This window comes from Neovison vison, chromosome 3 (genome assembly GCF_020171115.1).
Source record: "Neovison vison isolate M4711 chromosome 3, ASM_NN_V1, whole genome shotgun sequence".
NCBI lineage: Eukaryota > Metazoa > Chordata > Mammalia > Carnivora > Mustelidae > Neogale > Neogale vison.
In genome coordinates, this window is record NC_058093.1 from 8205785 (window position 1) to 8227521 (window position 21737).

The following is a 21737-nucleotide window of genomic DNA, read 5'->3' on the forward strand; positions in this document are numbered from 1 at the left end:
GAAGTCTAACTGATCTTATCCCATTTTGTTAATTATTTAAGTAAACTCTTTGCCCAACATGGGGCTCAAAATCATGACCCTGAGATCAAGAGTTGCACGCTCTACCAAGCGAGCCAGCCAGGAGCCCCAGTCTTACCCATTTTGAATCACTGGTGGACATATGTTAAAACTTTGAGGACTTTAAAAATTACTGCCTCCTTGATCTTACAGTTGGGCCAGTTGCCATCATCGTTTCTCTTTTCTCTATAGTTGACAGAATTATCCCTACTAACACACGGAGAAGATTTTAGAGTAAATTTAATATGTTCAACACCCACATTTCCTTTGCCTCCTTTCCCAAACCCACTAAAACAGCAGTAAAAGAATTTATGTTTTAAGGGCATAAGCCTACAAGTGCAGAAGAAAATTAGGGCAGGGCAAAATGGCAACACAGTTTTGGGAGCTAGAAAGCATTTGGACTGTTGGCAGGTGTTGTTGAAGTCGGGCGTTAACCGGATCCTGACCAGCAGAGGAGAAAGCCAAGCAGCAACCAGACATCACCGGGGAATACCCAAAAGTGTTTGGAACTGATGGCCCTAGATGAAAGTGAGCAGTGGAAGGTGCTGCCAAATGAGAAGGGGTATTGAAATTGGGTTTCAAAAACAGATTTCTAGGACTTCTCCCACAAATCTGCACATTGCCTACCTTGAATGAAACGTGCAAGGGAAAATAAGAAATCCCTGGGGGCTGCCAGGCTCAGCTGGGGATCAGATTATCATCCTGAAGTCAGGAATTACATGAATGAATGTACTTTGGATGCTGAGATCCCCGAGGCCATTCTCCCCTTTCCCCCTGAATACCGGAAGCCAGGCCGTTCTCTTCCAGGAAGGACACAGGAAGAACCAGGTCAAGGAGAAACCAAGGATCCTGAATGCTGCTTAGCCAAACATTCCAGCCAGAGGACACCACAGCCAGCCCAGGAGACCCCTCTTTTCATAATAGCTCCTATTCAACCGCTTAGCTCCTTCTCCAAAGCTACAACAGAAACCAGCTCGGCTGGTACGTCAACAGTAGGATTGCTGGCTGCCTGCACACTTGCTCCCCCACAGTCCTTCCTGCAGGGGTCAGAGTGAACTTCTAAAAATATAAAACAGATCATTTCACTTTGTTGCTTAAAACACTCTGAAGACCTCCCCTTATTTTTATTTTTTAGAACAAAAGTCATGATCTTCAGCATGGCCAGCAAGGCCATGATGAGTCTGTGGTTCTCTCTGTCCTGTTTCCCTCAGGCTCACTCCACTCCAGCCACAGGAGCCTTTCCTAGTGTTCCCGGACCAGGCCAAGCCTGTTCTTCTCATGGTCTTTGCACTTACCGTATCCTCAGCCCGAATGTTCCATGGTTTGCCGTGAGGTTCAGACCCCTGTGGAAGGGTCAGCACCTTTCACTTTGTGTCAGTCATCTGACAAAAAATGGGTTTCCCACCCATCGCGGGAACTTAACGTTTATCAGAATTATACATTTATTTTAAATTTTTATCTCCCTAATCAAAACTTCGCTCTATGGGGGCTCCAGGTGCCTCATTTGGTTAAACGTCTGACTCTTGATTTCAGCTCAGGTATGAGACTGAGCCCAGTGTCCAGCTCTGCGCTGGGCATGGAGCCCGCTCGGGATTCTCTCCCCGTCCTTTGGTCCCTCCCCACTGTCTCACTCTCTCAAAAATATATGTGCTGCTGGGGCACCTGGGTGGCTCAGTGGGTTAAAGCCTCTACCTTTAGCTCAGGTCATGGTCCCAGGGTCCGGGGATCGAGCCCCGCACCGGGCTCTCTGCTCAGTGGGGAGCCTGCTTCCCCCTCTCTCTCTGCCTGCCTCTCTGCCTGCTTGTGATCTCTGTCAAACAAATAAATAAAATTTTAAAAAAATATATGTGCTGCCGAAGTGAGCACTCTCTCTAAAAAATAAAATAAAATAAAGATTGGTTGTTTATTTTTTTTAAAGCGTGGGGGCGCACCTGGTGGCACATGTTTGAGACTCTGTTTCAGCTCAGGTCATGATCTCAGGGGCGTGAGGTCAGGCCCCCGACTCAAGCTCAGTGTGGAGCCTGCTCAGTTTCTCTCCCCGCTCCCTCTGCTCCTCCCCCCACTCTTTTCTCTCTCTTTCAGATAAATAAACCTTTAAAACTTAAGCTCTATGAAAGCAAAGGCTTGGTCTTTCTTACTCCTCTGTGCTTTCTTAGCATGGATCCTATCTAGCAAACTATGCCATCGAACACACTCCATAATGCCTGACCCACTTACGAGCTGTCACCCCCAGAATCCTACATGGTCTTCAAGGGCAGGGATTTTGCTTCTCTCCCCAGAATGCACAACAAACAGTGTTTGCACACAGTCTCTCCCCCAGTAAATATTTGCTGAGTAAAATGAGTGATAAGTTATTGCAAGGATTTTTCTTTTATGTATTTCCTTGTATATTTCCTTACCTTGATCGCTTTTTGAATATCAATGCATGAGTCCCTTATGGTCTGCAACAATTTATTGAACCGTCCCATCTCTTGGACAAGCACAGTGTTCATGCTCTGAGTATACGTTGTCGGGTACCTCCTCATCGCGGCCTCAACGTCAAAGTTGTGGGGAAGTTTGCCCAAGATGTCGCCAGCAACCTCATCTACGACTTCATCTGAGGATTTTGCACCAGCGTCTGCTGAACGAGACTGTAGAGAATGCAAGCGAAAAACGAGAACTCCTCAGTAAGTTGTAGGAATTGCTGAATAGGAAAACTCCTCAGGTAAATTTTGTGCGAATGAGTACGATTCTCCTATTTTACCAATGATTCTTCTCTGCACAAGACGGACTGAAGTGGTAAAAACAGGCATGGGATGGGGATTCAGGAGAAAACCAGTGTTAGGGAGGAAGGAAGAGGGCATGGACAGTTGTTCACGGGCAAGAGAGGGTCTAGAGCAAGAAAATGAGCCACACACTGGACTACCTAGGTAGAGGGGGTGGATGGTATGGAGAGAGGGAGAAAAGCATTTATGTTGGTGGCGGGATTCAGAAATGATGAACTTTAACAGCCAGGAGAAGGGAATTGGCTCTTGCCTTGAGAAGCTTGCCACAAAATATATTTGCCAATAACTCTGGTGCCTACTGGTTGCCAAAAGCAGAGATATAGTTTTGTCCTTGAACCAGAAGGGCAAAGAAAATTAGCTCGTCTCCTCAAAGCAGTTGCAAGAGTTATGGAGAAAGGCAGACTTTAGGGATCCACACTGAAACAAAGGAAGGGGAACTTCATTTCAATTTTTATTTTTTATGTTTATAGTGGCAGGGTGCGAATGAATCTATATTGTTTTGGAAAATCGTTTAAATCCTCACAATAAATGAATGTGTGTATGTACTTGCGCATGCACGTTGAGAGAAAACAAGCACAGTTAGAATATAAACGAATATATCTCATATTTTTCAAGCCCTAGGAAATTGTGTTTAGTCTTATTTCAGATTTTGTATTTCCTGGTTTCTTTACTGGCGCTTAGGCATAAACGCAAGAACTCTGCCAAAGTAACATTCTCAAGACCAATATTTCTTGTTCTAATTTTTTTTCCTGTTTTGTTTTTTTAAGATATTTTAAATACATAATGTAAAAGTTTTGTCATTGGTAACTTGCTCTCCAAACTCTGCTGTTCTGGTCTCTTTGCCACTGAGTTGTGGTAAACCCAACGAAGAAGCAATGAACTCCTGCCTACCCATTAGCATGATTGTACTTGCCAGTCTGAGGGTGAGGATATTGAAAGAGGCTGTTTAATTACATACTGAGAAAATACCCCAAGTGTATTTAGACTTATCGGTTTGGTTCTGAGTCATTTTCTGTTGGAATGAACCTACTGTTGTATGTGTTCTGTAATGTGGCACACCCCATCAACCTTAAATAAAGCCAAAAGCCACCCTAAATGTCCTGTTGTCACTCCCCCGTGTATCACATGTGTCTAATACTCCTGGACATCTACTTACTCATGTCTGGGCATATACTTTTGTACTCAGGAAAGAACTGATTTTAGTGGAATTAACATATGTAAATATGGATGTAAAAAATAGTCTTTTTTCTTTCTCCCTTATTGGAAAATGTCATCAGACAGTAGACCACAGTGAGGAGTACCATGGTCTCTTCCATCAAGGACACCACTTTATCCTCCTAATACGGTTCTTTTAGCTCCCCCCACCACGTGCCATCGTCTCTTATAATCTGCTCTGCTCGCTCCTAGCCCATCTTTAGAATCCAGACAAAGTTTAGCATTATGGTTCAGAACGCAGATTCTGGAGCCAAACTACAGGGAATCAGACTGCTTTGAGTCCTGGCTTGAATTTGTACCTTCAGCAAGCTACTTAATCATTCTGTATCTGTTTTCTAGCTGTAAAGTGGGAAGAATAAACCCTTACCTCAGAGGACTGCCGTATGCATCGCACTGATACGCACGAAGCACTTGGAGCAGTGTCAGCATAGTCAGTACCGTGTCAGTGTTGGCTACTATCATCATTATTCTGAGATTCCGTGAAAGTATCAACATCCCTAGAAGTCAGTTCATGGGATAATTCACTGGACCAAATAAGTATTCTTATTCAAATTTTACTCAGTCACTGAGGGAACTCTTACCATTTGGACTAATCTGCTTTCAAAAATGAAAGAAACCAACGACTGAGCATTTCTGCTAAAGGGAGAGTACAAGAGAAGATCTCCTAGTAGAAGAGCAAGATTAAATATTTTTTATTCAAATACACTGACTCGTGCCTATGGCATGCTGCGTTCTAACGCCTTAAATTACTCTCTGACATGTGATTATATTTATGCTCGCATAAGTGGAGCTGCATGTCTACAAAGTGTCAATGATAGTTTTCTCCTCAGCCCTTTTGTACATCCTTTACTTACTGTTGCAAGTCTTTAAATATGATGGAACGTTTGAAGAAGGTAAGTCACTTTATCGGTTGCTGTTGAATTAGTAAGAGACTAGGAAACAGGCAAAATTTTAGACTGGATTCTGGCATCAAACCTCTTCCCACATATCACCACGCCCCACCCCGCTGCACCCTGCAGGGCCATCCTCCCCCGGCAGGTGTGACCGTGAGCCCAGGGGGACCCACACAGGCCCCCTGCGCGCACCCAGGCCGCTGAGCACGCGCTGCTCCGAAGCGTCAGCTTCCGTGCTGGTGGAAAGAGATTTTATTTGCTTATTTATTTAAAAGAGAGAGGGGGACGAAAGAATGTGCACAAGAGGGGATGAAACAGAAGGAAAGGGAAAGGGAAGAGGGAGGATCTCAGGGAGACTCTGCACTGAGCGTGGGCCCAGCTTGGGGCTCAACCTCATGACCGTGAAGTCATGACCAGGCCCGACACCAAGAGTCAGATGCTGAACTGACTGAGCCACCCAGGAGCTGCTCTCCTGGTGGAAACAGGACCAGGCTTTCTTGCTCTTTCCCCCCTTCCCTTTGGAATCAGGCTTAGAGGTTATTGTTTGTTTGTTTGTTTTTTTCTTTGGATCATGCTTCCTTCCTTTTTCTTTAGAAAACTATCTTATAGTTTTTTGTTTGTTTCTTTGGGGGTTTTTCTTGGCTCCTTTTCCTTTTTTCAGATCGGGATTTTTTTTTTCTTTTTTAATCAGGCTTATTTTAACAAATCAAAGCACACCTAGTTAAAGGCCTACACACTCCCTACTGCAAGAACCGAGGAGCTGTGCCGAGGACTGACCCGTGGGAAGAGCAGCCCACCCGCGAGGGCAGCGCCCACAGCACCCGCCGGAGACGCCTGCGGGAGCGCCAGGCCCTGCACAGCGTGCGACTCCTTCCTAGTCTTACTCTCAGTCAGGAAGTAATTAATAACAAAAATAACAAGTGTTCAAGTACCCGAAGACAGAAACTCAGACGTAATGCCAAGATGGGGGAATTCTCTGCTAAAGAAAGATCAAGAAGAAATCACAGCCAGGGATTTACTCAAAACAGATACCAGCAATATGTCTGACAAAGAATTTAGAACAGAAGTCACAAGAACTCTGGCTGGACTCAAAAGAAGCACAGAAAACACCAGAGAAACCCTGGCACAGAGATAAAAGACCAAAAAACTAGTCAGGCCGGAAAGAAAAAATGCTACGACTGAGATGCAAACCTGACTCCTCATCACAGCGAGGAGGGAAGGAGCAGAGGAACAAGCAGGTGATACAGAAGATGAAATTATGGAAAATAATGAAGCTGAGAAGAAAAGGGAGAGAAAACTATTAGATCATGAATATAGATTTAGGGGACTCGGCAATTACATAAAGCATGACAATAGCCATATTATAGGAGCTCCTGAAGAAAAAGAGTGAGAAAAAGGGGCAAAAGGTTTATTTGAATAAATTATGGCTAAGAACTTCCCTAATCTGGGGAAAGAAACAGGCACTACAGTCCAAGAGGCACAGAGAACTCCCCTCAAAATCAACAAAAACAGATCAATACCGAGACATATCATAGTGAAACTTGCAAAATTCAAAGATAAAGAGAGAATTCTGAAAGTAGCGGGAAAAAAAATCCTTAACCTACAAAAGTAGATATATAAGGTCAACAGCAGGCTTGTCCACAGTAAGTCGGCAGGCCAGAAGGGAGCAGGATGAAATAGTCCATGTGCTAAGGGGAAAAATATGCAGTCCAGTATACTTTACCCAGCAAGGCTGTCATTCAGAATAGAAGGAAAGATAAAAGAATTTCCCAGATAAGCAAAAACCAAAGGAGTTTGTGAACACGAAACCAGCCCTGCAAGAAATATTAAAGGGTGCCCTTTTAGTGGGAAAGAGAGACCAAAAAGCAATAAAGACTAGAAAGGAAACAGAGACAGTCTAAAGGAAGAGCAACTTTACAGTTTTAAATGGCACTAAATCATATCTGTCAATAATGACTCTGAATGTAAATGGATTAAATGCTCCAATCAAAAGACATAGGGTATAAGAATGATTAAAAAAAATAAGACCCATGATACACTGCTTACAAAAGACTCATTTTTAGACCCAAAGACACCTGCAGATCGAAAGTGAGGGGATGGAGGACATTTTATCATGCTAAAGGTCATCAGAAGAAAGCTGGAGTAGCCATACTTAGATCAGACAAATTAAATTTTAAACCAAAGTCTGTAATAAGAGATGAAGAATAGCACTATATCATAATAAAGGGGTCTACCCAACCAGAAAACCAAACAATTATAAATATTTATTCTTCTAACTTAGGGTCACCCAAATATTTAAATCAATTAATAACAAACATAAACTCACTGATAACACAATAATAATAGGGACTTTAACACCCCACCCATAGCAATAAACAGATCATCTAAGCAGAAGATCAACAACGAAACAAGGGCTTTCAATGACACACTGGACCAGATGGACTTCACAGATATCGCCAGAACATTTCATCCTAAAGTGGCAGAATACACATTCTTTTTTGAGTGAACATGGAATATTCTCCAGAATAGATCACACACCAGGTCACAAATCAGGCCTCAACCAGTGCAGAAAGATTGAGATCATACCCTGCATATTTTCAGACCACAGTATTATGAAATTTGAAGCCAACCACAAGAAACAATTTGGATTGACCATAAATACATGGAGGTTAAAGAACATCCTACTAAAGGATGAATAGGTCAATCAGGAAATTAAAGAAGAAGTTAAAAATTCACGGAAGCAAATGAAAATGAAAACACAGTAGTCCAGAAACATCTGGGATGCAGCAAAGCAGTCAAGGAGGGAAGTATATAGCAATGTAATCCTACCTCAAGAAGCAAGAAAAATCTCAAATACACAATCTAACCTTACACCTAAAGGAGCTAGAAAAAGAATAGCAAATAAAGCCTAAAACCAGCAGAAAAATGGGAATGATAAAAGATTAGAGCAGAAATAAGGGATACAGAAATTAAAAAAAGAACAGCAGAACAGATCAACAAAACTAGGAGCTGGTTCTTTGAAAGAATTAACAAAATTGATAACCTGGCCAGATTTACCAAAAAGAAAAAAGAAAGGACCCAAATAAATAATCACTAAGGAGAGGGAAAGATCACAACCAACACTGCAGAAACACAAACAATTATCAGAGTATATTATGAGCAATTATATGACAATGAATTGGGCCATCTGGAAGAAATAAATAAATTCCTATAAAAATATAAGCTACCAAAACTGAAGCAAAAAGAAACAGAAAATTTCAACAGACCAATGACCATCAAAGAAATTGAATTAGTCATCGAATATCTCCCACGAAACAGGAGTCCATGGTAGATGGCTTCCCAGGGGAATTTTACCAAACATTTAAAGAAGAGTTAACACTTAATCTTCTCACACTGTTCCAAAAAATAGAAATGGAAGGAAAACCTCTCAACTCATTCTATGAGGCCAGAATTATCTTGACTCCAAAACCAGACAGAGCACCCTACTAAAAAGGAGAATTAGAGGGCCCCGGGGTGGCTCAGTCAGTTAAGCATCTGATGCTTGATTTAGTCTCAAGTCATGATCTCAAGGTTGTGAGATCGAGCTATGTGTCAGCCTCTGTACTCAGCATGGAGTCTGTTTGAGAGTTTTCCTTTCACTGCTCCCATCCCGTTTCCTCTCTCTTTTTCTTTCTGTAAGTTCTTTCTAGCTCAGTGAAAGCTAGAAACTTACATTCTCACTTTACTGAGATTTCCGAGTATACTTTTCATATTGCCTTAATGTAGCAATAATGTGTTTATGCATTTGTTTCTTTGCACATTTTGTCAAATATTAAAACTCTACTTTTTTGTCAAATATTAAATATTAATATTTAATATTTAATTTAATAATATTAAATTTGTCAAATATTAAAACTCTACCAAAACATTTTTAAAAAGGGAAAATTTCAGACCAATATCCCTGATGAACATGGATGCAAAAATTCCCAACAAGATACTAGCAAATTGAATCTAACAGGATGTTAAAAGAATTGTTCACCACAATCAAGTGGGATTTTTTTCCTGGACTGCAGCAGTGGCTCAATATTCACAAATCAATCAACATGATACACCACATTTATAAAAGAAAGGATAAGAACCATAATTCTCTCAACAGATGCAGAAAAAACATTTGACAATATATAGTACCTTTCTTGAAAAAAACCTCAAGAAAGTAGGGATAGAAGGAATAAAGCTCAGTATCATAAAGGCCATATATAAAAGACCCATAGTTGGGGTGCCTGGGTGGCTTAGTGGGTTAAAGCCTCTGCCTTTGGCTCAGGTCATGGTCTCAGGGTCCTGGGATCCAGCCCCACATCAGGCTATCTGCTTAGTGGGGAACCTTCTTCCTTTCTCTCTCTGTCTGCCTCTCTGCCTACTTGTGATCTCTCTTTGTCAAAAAAAAAAAAAAAGACCCATAGTTAATATCATCCTCAATGGGGAAAAACTGAGACTTTTCTCCTAAGGTCAGGAACATGACAGGGGATGCCCACTAGCACCACTGTTGTTCAACATAGTACTGGACATCTTAGCCTCAGCAATCAGGCAGCAAAAAGAAATTTAAAACATCAGCAAGGAAGAAGCCAAACTTTCACTATTTGCACATGACATGATACTCTATGTAGAAAACCCAAAAGACTCCACCAAAACATTGCCAGAAATAATACATGAATTCAGCAAAGCTGTAGGATATAAAACCAACATACAGATATGTTGCATTTCTCTACAACAATAATGAAGCAGCAGAAAGAGAAGTCAAGGTATCGATCCCATTTACAATTGCACCAAAAACCATAAGATACCTAGAAATAAACCTGACTAAAACGGTAAAAGATCTATACTCTGAAAACTATGAAAACACTTATGAAAGAAATTGAAGATGACATAAAGAAATGGAAAAACATCCCATGCTCATGGATTGGAAGAACAAATATTATTAGAATGTCTATACTACCAAAGAATTTACACAGTCAATGCAATCCCTATCAAAATACCACCAGCTTTACAGAGCTAGAACAAACAATCCAAAAATTTGTATGGAACCAGAAAGACCCCAGATAGCCAGAGGAATGTTGGAAAAAAACACAAACACAAACACAAAAACAAAAACAAAAAAAAAACAACAAACCCAAAGATGGTGGCATCACAATTCCGTACTTCAAGCTCTATTACAAAGTTGTAATCATCAAGACAGTATGGTACTGGTACAAAAACAGGCATGTGGATCAGTGGAACAGAAAAGAATCCAGAAGTGGACCTGCAGCTATATGGCCAAGTAATCTTTGACAAAGCAGGAAAGAATATCCAGTGGAAAAAAGACGATTTTTCAACAAATGGTTATGGGGAAACATGGACAATGACAAGCATAAGAAGGAAACTGGGCTACATTTTTACACCACACGCAAAAATAAATTCAAAATGGATGAAAGACCTAAATGTGAGACCTAAAATCCTTAAGAACACAGGCAGCAACCTCTTTGACCTTGGCCATAGCACCTTCTTACTAGACATGTCACCTGAGGCAAGGGAAACAAAAACAAAAATGAACTACTGGGACTTCATCAAGATAAAAATCTTCTGCACAGTGAAGGAAACAATAAGCAAAAGTAAGAGACAGCCTATAGAATAGGAGAAGATATTTGCAAATGACATATCTGATTAAGAGTATGATCCAAAAGCTATAAATAACTTATCAAACTCAATACCCAAAAAACAATAATCCACTTAAAAAATGGGCAGAAGACATCAATAGACATTTTTCCAAAGAAGACATCCAGATGGCTAATAGACACATGAAAAGTTGCTAAATATCACTCATCATTGGGGAAATACAAATCAAAACGACAATGAGATACCACCTCACACCAGTCAGAATGACTAAAATGAACAACTCAGGAAAAAACAAATGTTGGTGAGGATGTGGAGAAAAGGAACATTCTTGCACTACTGGTGGGGACGGAAGCTGGTGCAGCCACTCTGGGAAACAGTATGGAGGTTCCTCAAAGAGTCAAAAATAGAGCTACCCTATCACCCAGCAATTTCACTAAGAGGTATCTACCTAAAGTATAGAGAAGTACAGATTTGAAGAGAGCACAGGCACCCTGATGTTTATAGCAACACTATTGACAGCAGCAAACTGTGGAAAGAGCCCAAGTATCTATTGCGTGACGCATAGATAAAGGAGATGTGGTGTGTTTATACATATGTGCACACATAAATGTACACACGCACACAGGAATATTTCTCAACCATCAAAAAGAATGAAATCTTGCCATTTGCCATGTTGTAGATGGAGCTATAGGGTACTATGTGAGTGAAATAAGTCGGTCACAGAAAGACAAATGCCATAGGATTTCGCTCCTATGTGGCATTTATGAAACAATATGGATGAACTTAGGGAAGGAAAAATAAAACAAGATTAAAACAGACAGGGAGGCAACCCATAAGAAACTCTTAACCATAGAGAACGAGCGAAGGGTTGTTGGAGGGCGGCGGGGCATGGGCTAGATGAGGGATGGGTATTAAGGAGGGCACTTGTGATAAGCACTGTGTGTTTTAGTGACGAATCACTAAACTCTACTAAAACCAATACTACACTATACGTTACCTAACCTGAACTGAAATAAAAACTTGGAAGAAAAAGAAAATACGATGCCCTTGAACACGGTTTCTGTAAGAAAGGCGAAATGGAACTCCTAGCAGCTCAATGATACTCAACAATTCTTTCCAAATCAAAAGGCTGATGGGGAAAAAGAAAAAGCCAACCCAAACCATATGCGCGTATACTTCATGTTTAAATTCATATTTAAGGTACATAGGAATTTTCATCTTTTCCTTAAAATGGTTCTCCACTGGAACAGATGGCCCACGCTGCTCGGCAGACTCCCTTCCAGTCGCACGAGTGGTTCCTGCTCAAGCGCATACCTGGGTGAGGAGAATGTTATCAAACAGCAGTTGAGTTTCCGACTGATCTTTGGTGATATCGGCGTTGGCGTTCATCCCAAAGATTTCTGGGGCAGGGTTCAGCGGCAGAGTCTTTGTGTATTCGATGTAGCTCTTGTGCTGCGAAGATGAATACCAGAGAGTCAGGAGGTTAAAAATCAATTATCCTGTAGAACTTTCTCTCTGAGAAGAGAAAATTTCCAGTACTCGAGTTATTGAGTGGATGAGCCTGTGGAACTGGACACCAAATGCTTTCATTTTCTTTCAACCTGGTCCAAAGTTAAAAAAAAAAAGGAAACATTTAGGAAGAAAAAAATAAAATGTCCCATTCAATTGGAATGGATTTTAAAATGGAGAGAGGCATATCCTGGCCACCTTATTTAGACAATTTCTTCCAGAGAAATTTTTCTGTGCCACATTTACTGATGATTGTTCTTCATTGATTAGAATAAAAATAATTTTTTTCTCTTTACTCTGATTTTTCTATTTCCTTGTGTGATAAATCCATGTAATTCAGAAAAGTAAACATTACCCACATGCTTATTAACCTGAGATAATCACCATTAACATTTCTCTTTATGCATATGTTCACACGTTCTATATTTTATTGTCATGGACTTCTGTCAAAATTGCAAACCTTTCTTCAGGCGCCCACAGTCATACCAACACTTATAGACACATAGGGCGGGTGGGGCTGGGGGACTGGTCACTGACGGTTTCTCAAAATGGGTCATGTTACATACACCTGACTTCATCTCGCCTTTTTCTCACGTGAAATCCTGATACCCCTGGTTCCTCATGTGGGCCTCGTCCACTTATCTAGTGACCGAGGCTCTGGGACTGATCTTCTCTTCATCCCTACTGACATCTGCTCTCAGCCAGCGTTAATCCTAGTGGACGATGTGGTTGTGGTATGTGCCTCTGATGCACGTGGTCATAGGTTTAACTTTCAATACATGCCCTTCTGATTTTTCGGAATAAAATGAGAACCAATTCAATTGTCCTGGCGGTCCCTGGGCGCCTACTGTGTGATCATGTGAAGGCAGATACCGCATCTTCCACTAGGCAGCCCTGGAAAAAGGAGCAGAAGGAAATGGACTCTTGGCAGTAGATGGTTCTGTAACTCTCTTCCCCTTTCTATACGTGTGGCCTTGGGCAAGTCATTTAACTTCCGTCAACCCGCTTTCTCATTTGTAAAAAGGGCTGAGTCATAATACCGATGTTAATTTGATGCTCTAGTGAGATAATTACTGTACTGCTTTGTAAATAAGTAAGCATGATCTAGATATTAACTATTCTTGTTAATATCATTTTGCAACCCTTCTCGTGGGTATTTCCATTTTAACTGGGGGCAATGTCTTTTTACCGAAGGGACAGATTCATGGCGATAGAATTTCAGGTCACTAAGAAAGATCTTGGGCGAGTGGCGTTTCTGGAAGTCCTCACATTGGAGCAAACAGCAAACCACTACCTACATATGCCTGAGGTTTGTTTCAAGAAGGCTGGAAAAAGCACACATGAGGGTTAACCCAAAAAATGAGGCCTCTGGGGGAAAAACAATCACCGTTTTATCAGAGGAATTTCAGGTTTTACTGCTTTTCGTTTTCTTGAAGGGCGTACTTACATCGCCAGAAGGAGGAACGAAATAGATGCCGCTCGAGTCGAATTTATAGCTTGGGTTTTGGACTAATTCTTTGTTGAAGAATTTGTTGAGAATGCTGTGCAGCGTGCGCCGGTCCCAGTCGTCGGTCACGCGGCCTCCGTAGTTGCACTCCCCCGTCATGTACCGCAGAGCCTCGTACGGCAGTTCCTAGAACCCAGAGCTCCAGTCACTGCACCAGCGGGGAGCTTCCAGCCCCGGGCAGAGTCCCGCAGAGCTGGGACACCTACTGTGTGCCAGGCACAGAGCGAGCGAGACCAGAATCCCATCCCCGAAACACTGACCTTGCTGACTGCCATTTAAAACAAACCCAATATAATTCAGAGATAATCAGGATACATTGCCTGCAGTTTTTATATCCCTCTGGGTTTGACAATTGCAATCCCTGTAGAGGCAATTTTGCATATAATTTTTTACCAAAGCTCAGATTGTAAGATATCTTTTACCATTTCATGAAACACTCTTTTAAAATATTTTAATAATTTAAGCAACAGAGGAACATGGGGGAAGGGGGAAAAGCTGAGAGAGGGAAGCAGACCGTACGAGACTCTTAATGAGAGAACAAACTGAAGGTTAATGCAGGGAGGGACGTGGGGGAGGGGCTAGATGGGAAATAGGCGTAAGGGGGGCACTTGGGGTGAGAGCTGGATGTTATATGTAAGTGATGAACTCCTGAAACCAATATTACACTACATGTTTACTAACTAGAATTTTAAAACTTGAAACAAAAAAACATTTTAAAAACTATCTTCTCATATTGACCCCTTCAGTCACTCCTAATTAACTGCTGTGTTAAATTATGTTTCATTAAATATACATTTCTTAAAATTTCTAATGATTCTTTGATTCCTGAAAAGAAAACTACTATGTCAAAGATACAAGAGTTTATGAAAAGCAATTGATTAATGTCACTAAGCTACTTTTTCTTTTTTTTTAAGAAGGCTCCATGCCCAGCCTGGAACCCAATGTGAGGCTTGAACTCATACCCTGAGATCAAGACCTGAGCTGAGATCAAGAGTCAGACACTTAACTGACTGAGCCACCCAGGCGGCCCACCACACTGCTTTTCTGAAAGGCTATAGTAATTGTAGGAGTCAGTTTTAAAATGTTTGCTAATTTGTTTGACCAAAGATAAGTAATATTGCGTTAATTTGCTTTCTTAGAATATCAGTAGAGTTTATAGTTTTTTCATGTTTAATAACGTGTTCTGTGAACTAGCCTTCTACCCATTTTTTTCAATTAAAGTTTTAATAGATTTATTATATATGTATTATAATATATAATATATGTTACATATTATATATACATAGTAGACATAAGCTGTTTTACACATTATCCTTTTTAATCAAATTTGTGAAAATATTTTTTCCCTTTAGTTTGCTTTTTAATTATATTCTCTGATATGAAGAATTTTTAAATGTTTATGAGTGCAAAAGTATTAATTGTTCATATTGTAATGTGTTTTATCATCAGCATAAATACTTAAATATCCACCAGCAATTCAGAGCATTCTATGTCTCATTGCTCTCAACAAAACTGAACATTATCACTCGGGGAAAAAAACCGATGGTTAAACAATAACATTGTTTAACTCCAGGTACATTTTTAAATTTTTAAAAATATTTTTAAAAATATTTTTTATTTTTAGTAATCTCTATACCCAGGGGAGATTTACTGAATTAGGAGTTGGAAGTGATAAGACTTGTTATTTGTTAGAACTAGAATAAAAGGCAGAGAATTTAGGAGAATTTGTATCAGTGACCATTTTTCCACAAGACTTTGTGGAGAAACAAACAGGATCAGGACGAACTCCAGCATGTTTTTGTTCTTCCAACTTCAAATGTGATGGGAGTTTGATCAGATGCACGCACTGCCTGGACTTGCCTTGTTAACCTCATAAAAATGAAACATAGCAAGAAAACTCACTGGCAAAGTAAGTAGGCAGTATATGAGGTAGACCAAAGGTGAACCAGCTGGCCTCTGGGAGGGCCTCCTGATGCAGAGGAAAGAGGAGAGGGGGACGTGTTTGATCATGTAAAAAGGGTTAAACCTGCCAACCTGCCGCAGAACGGATGGTAAGATGTTCTTTCTCTCAGCAGCTGGATCACAACCAGCCGATCACACTGGGAGGGCATTCTCCCGGGGGCCCAGGGATGCTGGCTGGGGTTGCAGAAATCCTGGCCGCTTGCTGCTGGGCCCTCGGGGATGAAGGTTGAGACCACAGATGGAGGGAGTATTTGTGGAAGCAAAGCTGGAAGTCAGCAACTTGTATGCAAGGGTGTACACAGAGTCATTCAGTTTTGCATTGCTTATTAGCAAAAACTAAAAAGGAAATAGAATCCTAACAGTGAGCAAAGGGGGGATGCTGCGTAAGCAGCCATTAAGCAAAGGTCTCTGTCTGCTTTGGAAGTTGTCCACAATATATGCAGAATGAAAAGAGCAAGCTGAAAATGATTGTGTGAATACGATTATGTTTTTCAGAAAAAAAACTTGTGTGTATATTGTGCTTATGTATGTATGACACATATGCACATAGGACAACTTCTGCACAGATATGTCCTAAGCTATGAAATTGGTTGCTTTGGAGTAAGAGTAGAGTGAGAGGGAGGGGTGGGCCTTAAACACACACACACACACACACACACACACCCTACCAAAACAAGAAAAACAAAGCCATTGCCCATCTGCCAAGCAGATTATATCTATCTACTATTATTTTCTTCTTGTCCAGCTTAATTTTTCCTATTTCCTTTCTTTAACCCAACAGGAATTACATAGTACAAATAATCTAACTTGTTTTTTTTTCTAATAGCAAATAATCAATAATCCTATCATAATTTATTGAATACTTCTATCTCCTATTCATTTTATTTTTTCTCTTTATTTTTCTTTTGAATTCTAGTTAGTTAACATATAGTGTAGTATTGGTTTTAGGAGTAGAATTTACTGAATCATCTCTTACATATAACACCCAGTGCTCATCACTGGGTAACACTGGTGTTACATATAATACCCAGCACCCATCACCCATCTACTTTATTCCCCTCCCTCACTGCCCCTCTGTCCTGTTCATGTTAAATGCTGCAATTACAATGCCAAATCCTACACGTGGTATTGATGCCATTCTTATTGAGAGCTTGAAGATCTTTCCACTCATCAGGATTCATTCATAAGACAGACACTTACTTACTGAGTCATCTGCCTCCTATACGTATTTAGGCACTAAGCATACAAGAGTAAACAAATCAAAATCACCATATAGTCTAGGGCTCATAATCTGAAAGACTGTGTTCTGCTCAGCACCAAAATTTGTCATTCGCAGTGTCAGACATGCATCAGCAGCTCTGTCAAGACTCCCCGAGGGAAGTGGGGCCAGGGCACCCATGTTTCTGGCTACTGAGCCAGAGTATGTTAGGGGAAGGGTAACGGAGATGATAGGCAAGTAGATCATAAAAGACCAAGAGTCTGGAATCATCTCCTGCTTTCATCCATGTTCACCTACAGCAATAAGGATTCTCAGCACAATGCTGGACAAAGGACACACAACCTAATGCACGTAGAAATGTGCCAAGAGGAGGCATACTTGGTCCTGAGTCTGAGACGGTTGTTCAAGAACGACTCCGCAAGGCGAACATAGATGGAGCACGGGAAAAGGCACTTGAAGTAGAAGGAAAATATATGATGAGGCTCAGAGATTCGAACAGCCCATCAGAGTGAGAGAAAAGCAAGGGGATTGTGGGAGAGTGACACAGCAGTCCCCAGCTGTCCGCAGGAGATGCGCTCCAAGTTCCCCAGTGGATGCCAGACACCCCCGAGAGCTGGGCTGCCCATGTGCACACGCCTATGACAGAGTTGATGAGTCAGGCACAGTAACAGGTTAACAAGGATAACGTAGTAGCTAATAAAGAAATAGAACAACTACAACAATCTATTGTCATAAAATGCGAGTGAGCGCGGTCTTTCTCCAAACATCTTAGTGCACTGTACCCACCCTTCTTGTGACGAAGCGAGAGGATAAAATGTCTCCGCGATGAGAGAAGCGGGAGGAATGACACGGGCGTTGCGACGTAGCATTAGGCACCACTGACCTTCTGGCAATACGTCCGAAGGAAGAGCCTCTGCTCCCAGACGGCCCCTGACTGCAGGGGCCTGAAATTGAGGAGCGCAAAACCGAGGAAGAGAGGGGCCCTCCGGCATAGGACGTGGGCTCGAGCAAGAAGGGGAAGGAGAGGGTAGTAGGGTGTGGCTCGGGAAGGATAAGGAATAACTGAGTGTCAGTGACTCCCAGATCTCTAGCTTGAGGTTGGGTGGGAGTTCTATTACTTGGATGCAGGAAGAGACTTGAAAATGGGACCTGGCAACAGTATTCCTTAAGATAATCGTTCCTCATTGTGTTGTTTTTCCAAAATTTCCCCTACTCCTTGGCCTGCTCTCCAACCACTGACATTGAGTGGTCACCAACAGTCCATCCTTAGTTCTTTTCTTAGGCTACAAGGCCTTCCTTTTAAATTTCAGATGTTCTCAGGTCTCTCTTAACACTTGAAGAAAGTAAATCTCTGGTTTGTGTTCACTTCCTTCTCTTGGGCTATATTTTTCATTTCAGAGCCCGGTTGATTTATGGTCTTCCCAACTCCTTTCAAAATAAGTATAATACACTCACCTCTTAGATTCCCACACATTTATGTGTCAAACATAAATGATAAAATATAGGTTCCTGACAGACAAACCAGTGTCCTAACCACCTACAATAGCAGTTATGATATCCTGTTATAACAAAGTATGACTTAAGATGCTGTTGAGAATTATTCATTATTCATTTTATAAGAGTAGAAATTAATCGGAAGTCCCTGCTCACTATACAAACACAATGTGATAAGGAGCAAAATAAGTCATGTCCTTGCTGTGGTTTTTACGATACCTCATACTGGTTCAGGAACATGTGGAGCTGCTGTACACTGATTCTTAGGTCAGTCTCGTTGAACTCATAAGGAATATTCCACCCCAGGGGTCCAAATTTCCGTCTCTCTTGTACCAAAGCATGAAAGAAACAGAGGCCGTAAAGTAATTTCTTGAATTCCTCCTGTCGTGAACAGAAATGGAACCACATCATTCCCTCCTAACATTACATTTTACTTACCATTTTTTAAGCTGAAAGTAACTTTTTGTTTCAAATATATCCATCCCAAAGTACACCAACACAGAATTCACTATTTCTACAGGCTATTGAGGCAAAAATATGTCCATTCATACACATGTTCCGTAGACACACACAGCTGTGGATGCCAGGTTTTTCGAGAGCACAGAGAGCTCGTCTGTTGAGCCTTACCTGATAGGCTGTTGGCGCTTCCGACCAAAGCATCATGAGGCAAGAAAAATGAATTCCAATGCGTGGTTCCAGACCACCACCGAGAAATTTCAAAGGAGACAGTTTAGACCAATTAAGCAGCTCTACAAGAAGGACTTTCGGATTAAAACTTTACAGCCTCAACTTTACAGCCTCATGACTTTCCAAGTTCCTCTTATGTAATGAGAAGTCTTGCAGTTACTTTGAATGGCAAAGCCAGCCTTGAATCAGCAATCAGAACGTGCGACGCACCCTCCACGAGAATGCTATAAAGTGGTCAAAAAAGAGTTTGAGAGAGGATTTGTGACGATTTCCTTGGCAAGAGCAGTGGCTGTGCTGGGAGCCCTCTGGCCCCCATCCCCAAGGGAGAAAGAAGCACGCGGTGTGTCTTTAGTCCAAGCCAGTTGAGAAGGAATCAGTGGGGTCAGCCAGAGAGTTGATGCACATTCTCTGCAGTTAGGATAGAGGGAGAAGTTCAAAACGTCTGCCTGACAGAGCGGAGCCGTGTAAGGCTGCAGGGTAATGGACTGGGAGAGGGAAATCAGAGTCCCGCTCCGATGGGGGGCCAAGCACGTGCGGAGCCCGAGGAGCAGATGGGGAGTTGGGTTAAGAAAGTCAGTCAAGGGCGCCCTCGGCTGGCTCATTCCGTTAAGTGTCTGAAACTTGACTTCCCTTCAGGTCATGATCTCCGGGTTGTGAGATTGAGCCCTGCATTGGGCTCTGTGCTGGATGTGGCACCTGCTTAAGATTCTCTCTCTCTCTCTCTCACTTTCTCCCCTGCCTCTTTCTCTATTAAGGAAAAAAAAAAAAAAAGGAAAAGAAAGAGGAAAAAGAAAGTCAGCCAGGGGTCATTTGAAACATTTTTTGGTCAAGAGGATTTGTATCTTCGGGTGAGAAAAATCCCTGCATAAGAGCCTGTATGAAGTGAATGATACGACCCAACAGCTGACGGGGTCCGGAGCGGTCAGCTGAAGGAGGGATGTGCCAGGGGTAATGGAGTCACAGTCGGAGGACCAGAAGGGGAGCCCAAGGAGAACCCATGAGAAGAGTCACAAGACAAAAATTCAGCTTTAAACCCCTGCCAAGTCAGAGAGCCCCAAGCAATCGCAGCCCGGGCCCAGAATGCGCATTCCACCTGCCCCCGGGCTGCACGTATCCAGACTGAGCGGGCCAGGCTGAGCAGCCGCCTGCCCGTGCGTCACAGAAAGAAGGAAGCTGACTCTGTCCTGTCCTCCAACAGCATGAAGCCCACTGACCACAAGTCCTAGCGAAGTTTCTGGAGAATCAAAGGCTACATTTTACGTAAAAGCAAAGTATAATTAACACACTACACTACACATTCTGATTTCTGAATCAAGGCTGGCTTCGAAGTTAAAATGACCACAGGTCATGTCATTATGTGACAGTCACCAGAAAAGCCATGATGTTGCCCAAAGGTTGATCCAAGGGCAGGTGGAAATGTCCCCTGTGGGACAAAACAAAATAGCATCAGTTTAACCAAAGAGGTGGGAAAAAGCGAAGTGACGCGTGCTCTGTGGGTTTCGGAACTAGTTTACTTCATTTCATTTAATTTCAAAGTAGGCTCCGCAAGGAGTGTGGAGCTTGAACTCAGAACCTGGAGATGGACCCCGAGTTGAAATCAAGAATGGGACGTAACCGACTGAGACACCCAGGCGCCCCTAGAACTATTTCACATATGTTGCAGAACAGAGCAAATCGGTCAATGCGCTGATGATGTGAGAGCCGGTGCCTCATTCCACATATGGAGTGAGGGAAAGTAAGAGTGAGCCCTGGGTGATCCGGTGGAAGTCAGATATCCTGTTACAAATTATCACCTCTGAAGTGTGGGAATGACAACGTACGTGTGCATGTCCTTATCTTAGGCACGTATAGGTGTGTATGTATTTGTATGTGTGTGTATGTGTGTGAGAGTACATGTATCTATTTCCAAGTTTTCTCCCCTGAAAGGACCAAGAGCCAAAAACAAGGCAGTAGTACTGAGCTCGTCTAGAACCCAGATCTAGGTCTCTAGAACAAGGACTCCACAGAAGACCTTGGTTCTGTGGCTGGTTCCAGGGTTGAATGACAGATCAGCCTGCAGCACCTTATGCTAAAAAAGTAAGAAGCCTAAGTAACACAATAACAACAACAGCAGCAGCAGCAGCACCAATAATAGTAATAAATGATGGGACCTAGTACAGAGGGGCCGGCCGGCAGGTGCTCTGCTGACCAAACTGGGGACAATTTGAGCCAAAGACTTAAGGATGGTCATGACCTGTAAATCACTGGGAGAAAAAGCAAGGAATCTGTGAGTCCGTACCAACAACAGGAAAGGAAAGGAAAGGAACCCTAACCCTAACCCTAACCCTAAAGGAAAGGGGGAGGTGGGAGGGCTGTTGCAATGGAGAGCGGCAGGTGTCAAATACGGATGGAGCTAGAGTTGGAAATATCACAGGAAATTACTACACCAGGCAAGGTACTCCACTGACACTAAAGCTGGGCCGGGGTTGCAAGCCATTGGCGTGGCTTGAAAATGTGTCCCCAGAGACTGATGATTAGTTGCCAGGGACAAAGCTGTTACTACACACTGAAGAAATCAGAAAGATGCCACTTTCTCTGGGTGATCAAAATTCGTATCAGTAGTGAGGGATACATGGATATTGTGTACCTCCCAATGGGACAGTCTGAGACACAATTTCACCAATGTCCTATTTTGGCTAAAAATGTGTAACTTGAATCTAATTGTGAAGAAATATCTGACAAGTGCCAAAGGAGAAATGTTCTGTTAAAAAAAAAAAAAAGAGGAGATGAATTCTTCAGAAAGGTTCATATCCTCAAAGCCA

At 42.0% G+C, this 21737-nt stretch overlaps 1 protein-coding gene across 1 annotated transcript in view; it reads right to left on the reverse strand.

Moving 5' to 3' along the window:
* DNAH7 (dynein axonemal heavy chain 7) overlaps positions 1-21737 on the reverse strand; it is a 251111-nt gene that overhangs the window by 11379 nt on the left and 217995 nt on the right. Inside the window, exons 58-61 of the mRNA XM_044241200.1 lie at positions 18469-18630; positions 13515-13700; positions 11873-12010; positions 2457-2687 (exon numbers count right to left, since the gene is read on the reverse strand). Of these exons, the coding sequence (XP_044097135.1) occupies positions 2457-2687; positions 11873-12010; positions 13515-13700; positions 18469-18630 (717 nt within the window). The remainder of the gene's footprint in view (positions 1-2456; positions 2688-11872; positions 12011-13514; positions 13701-18468; positions 18631-21737) is intronic.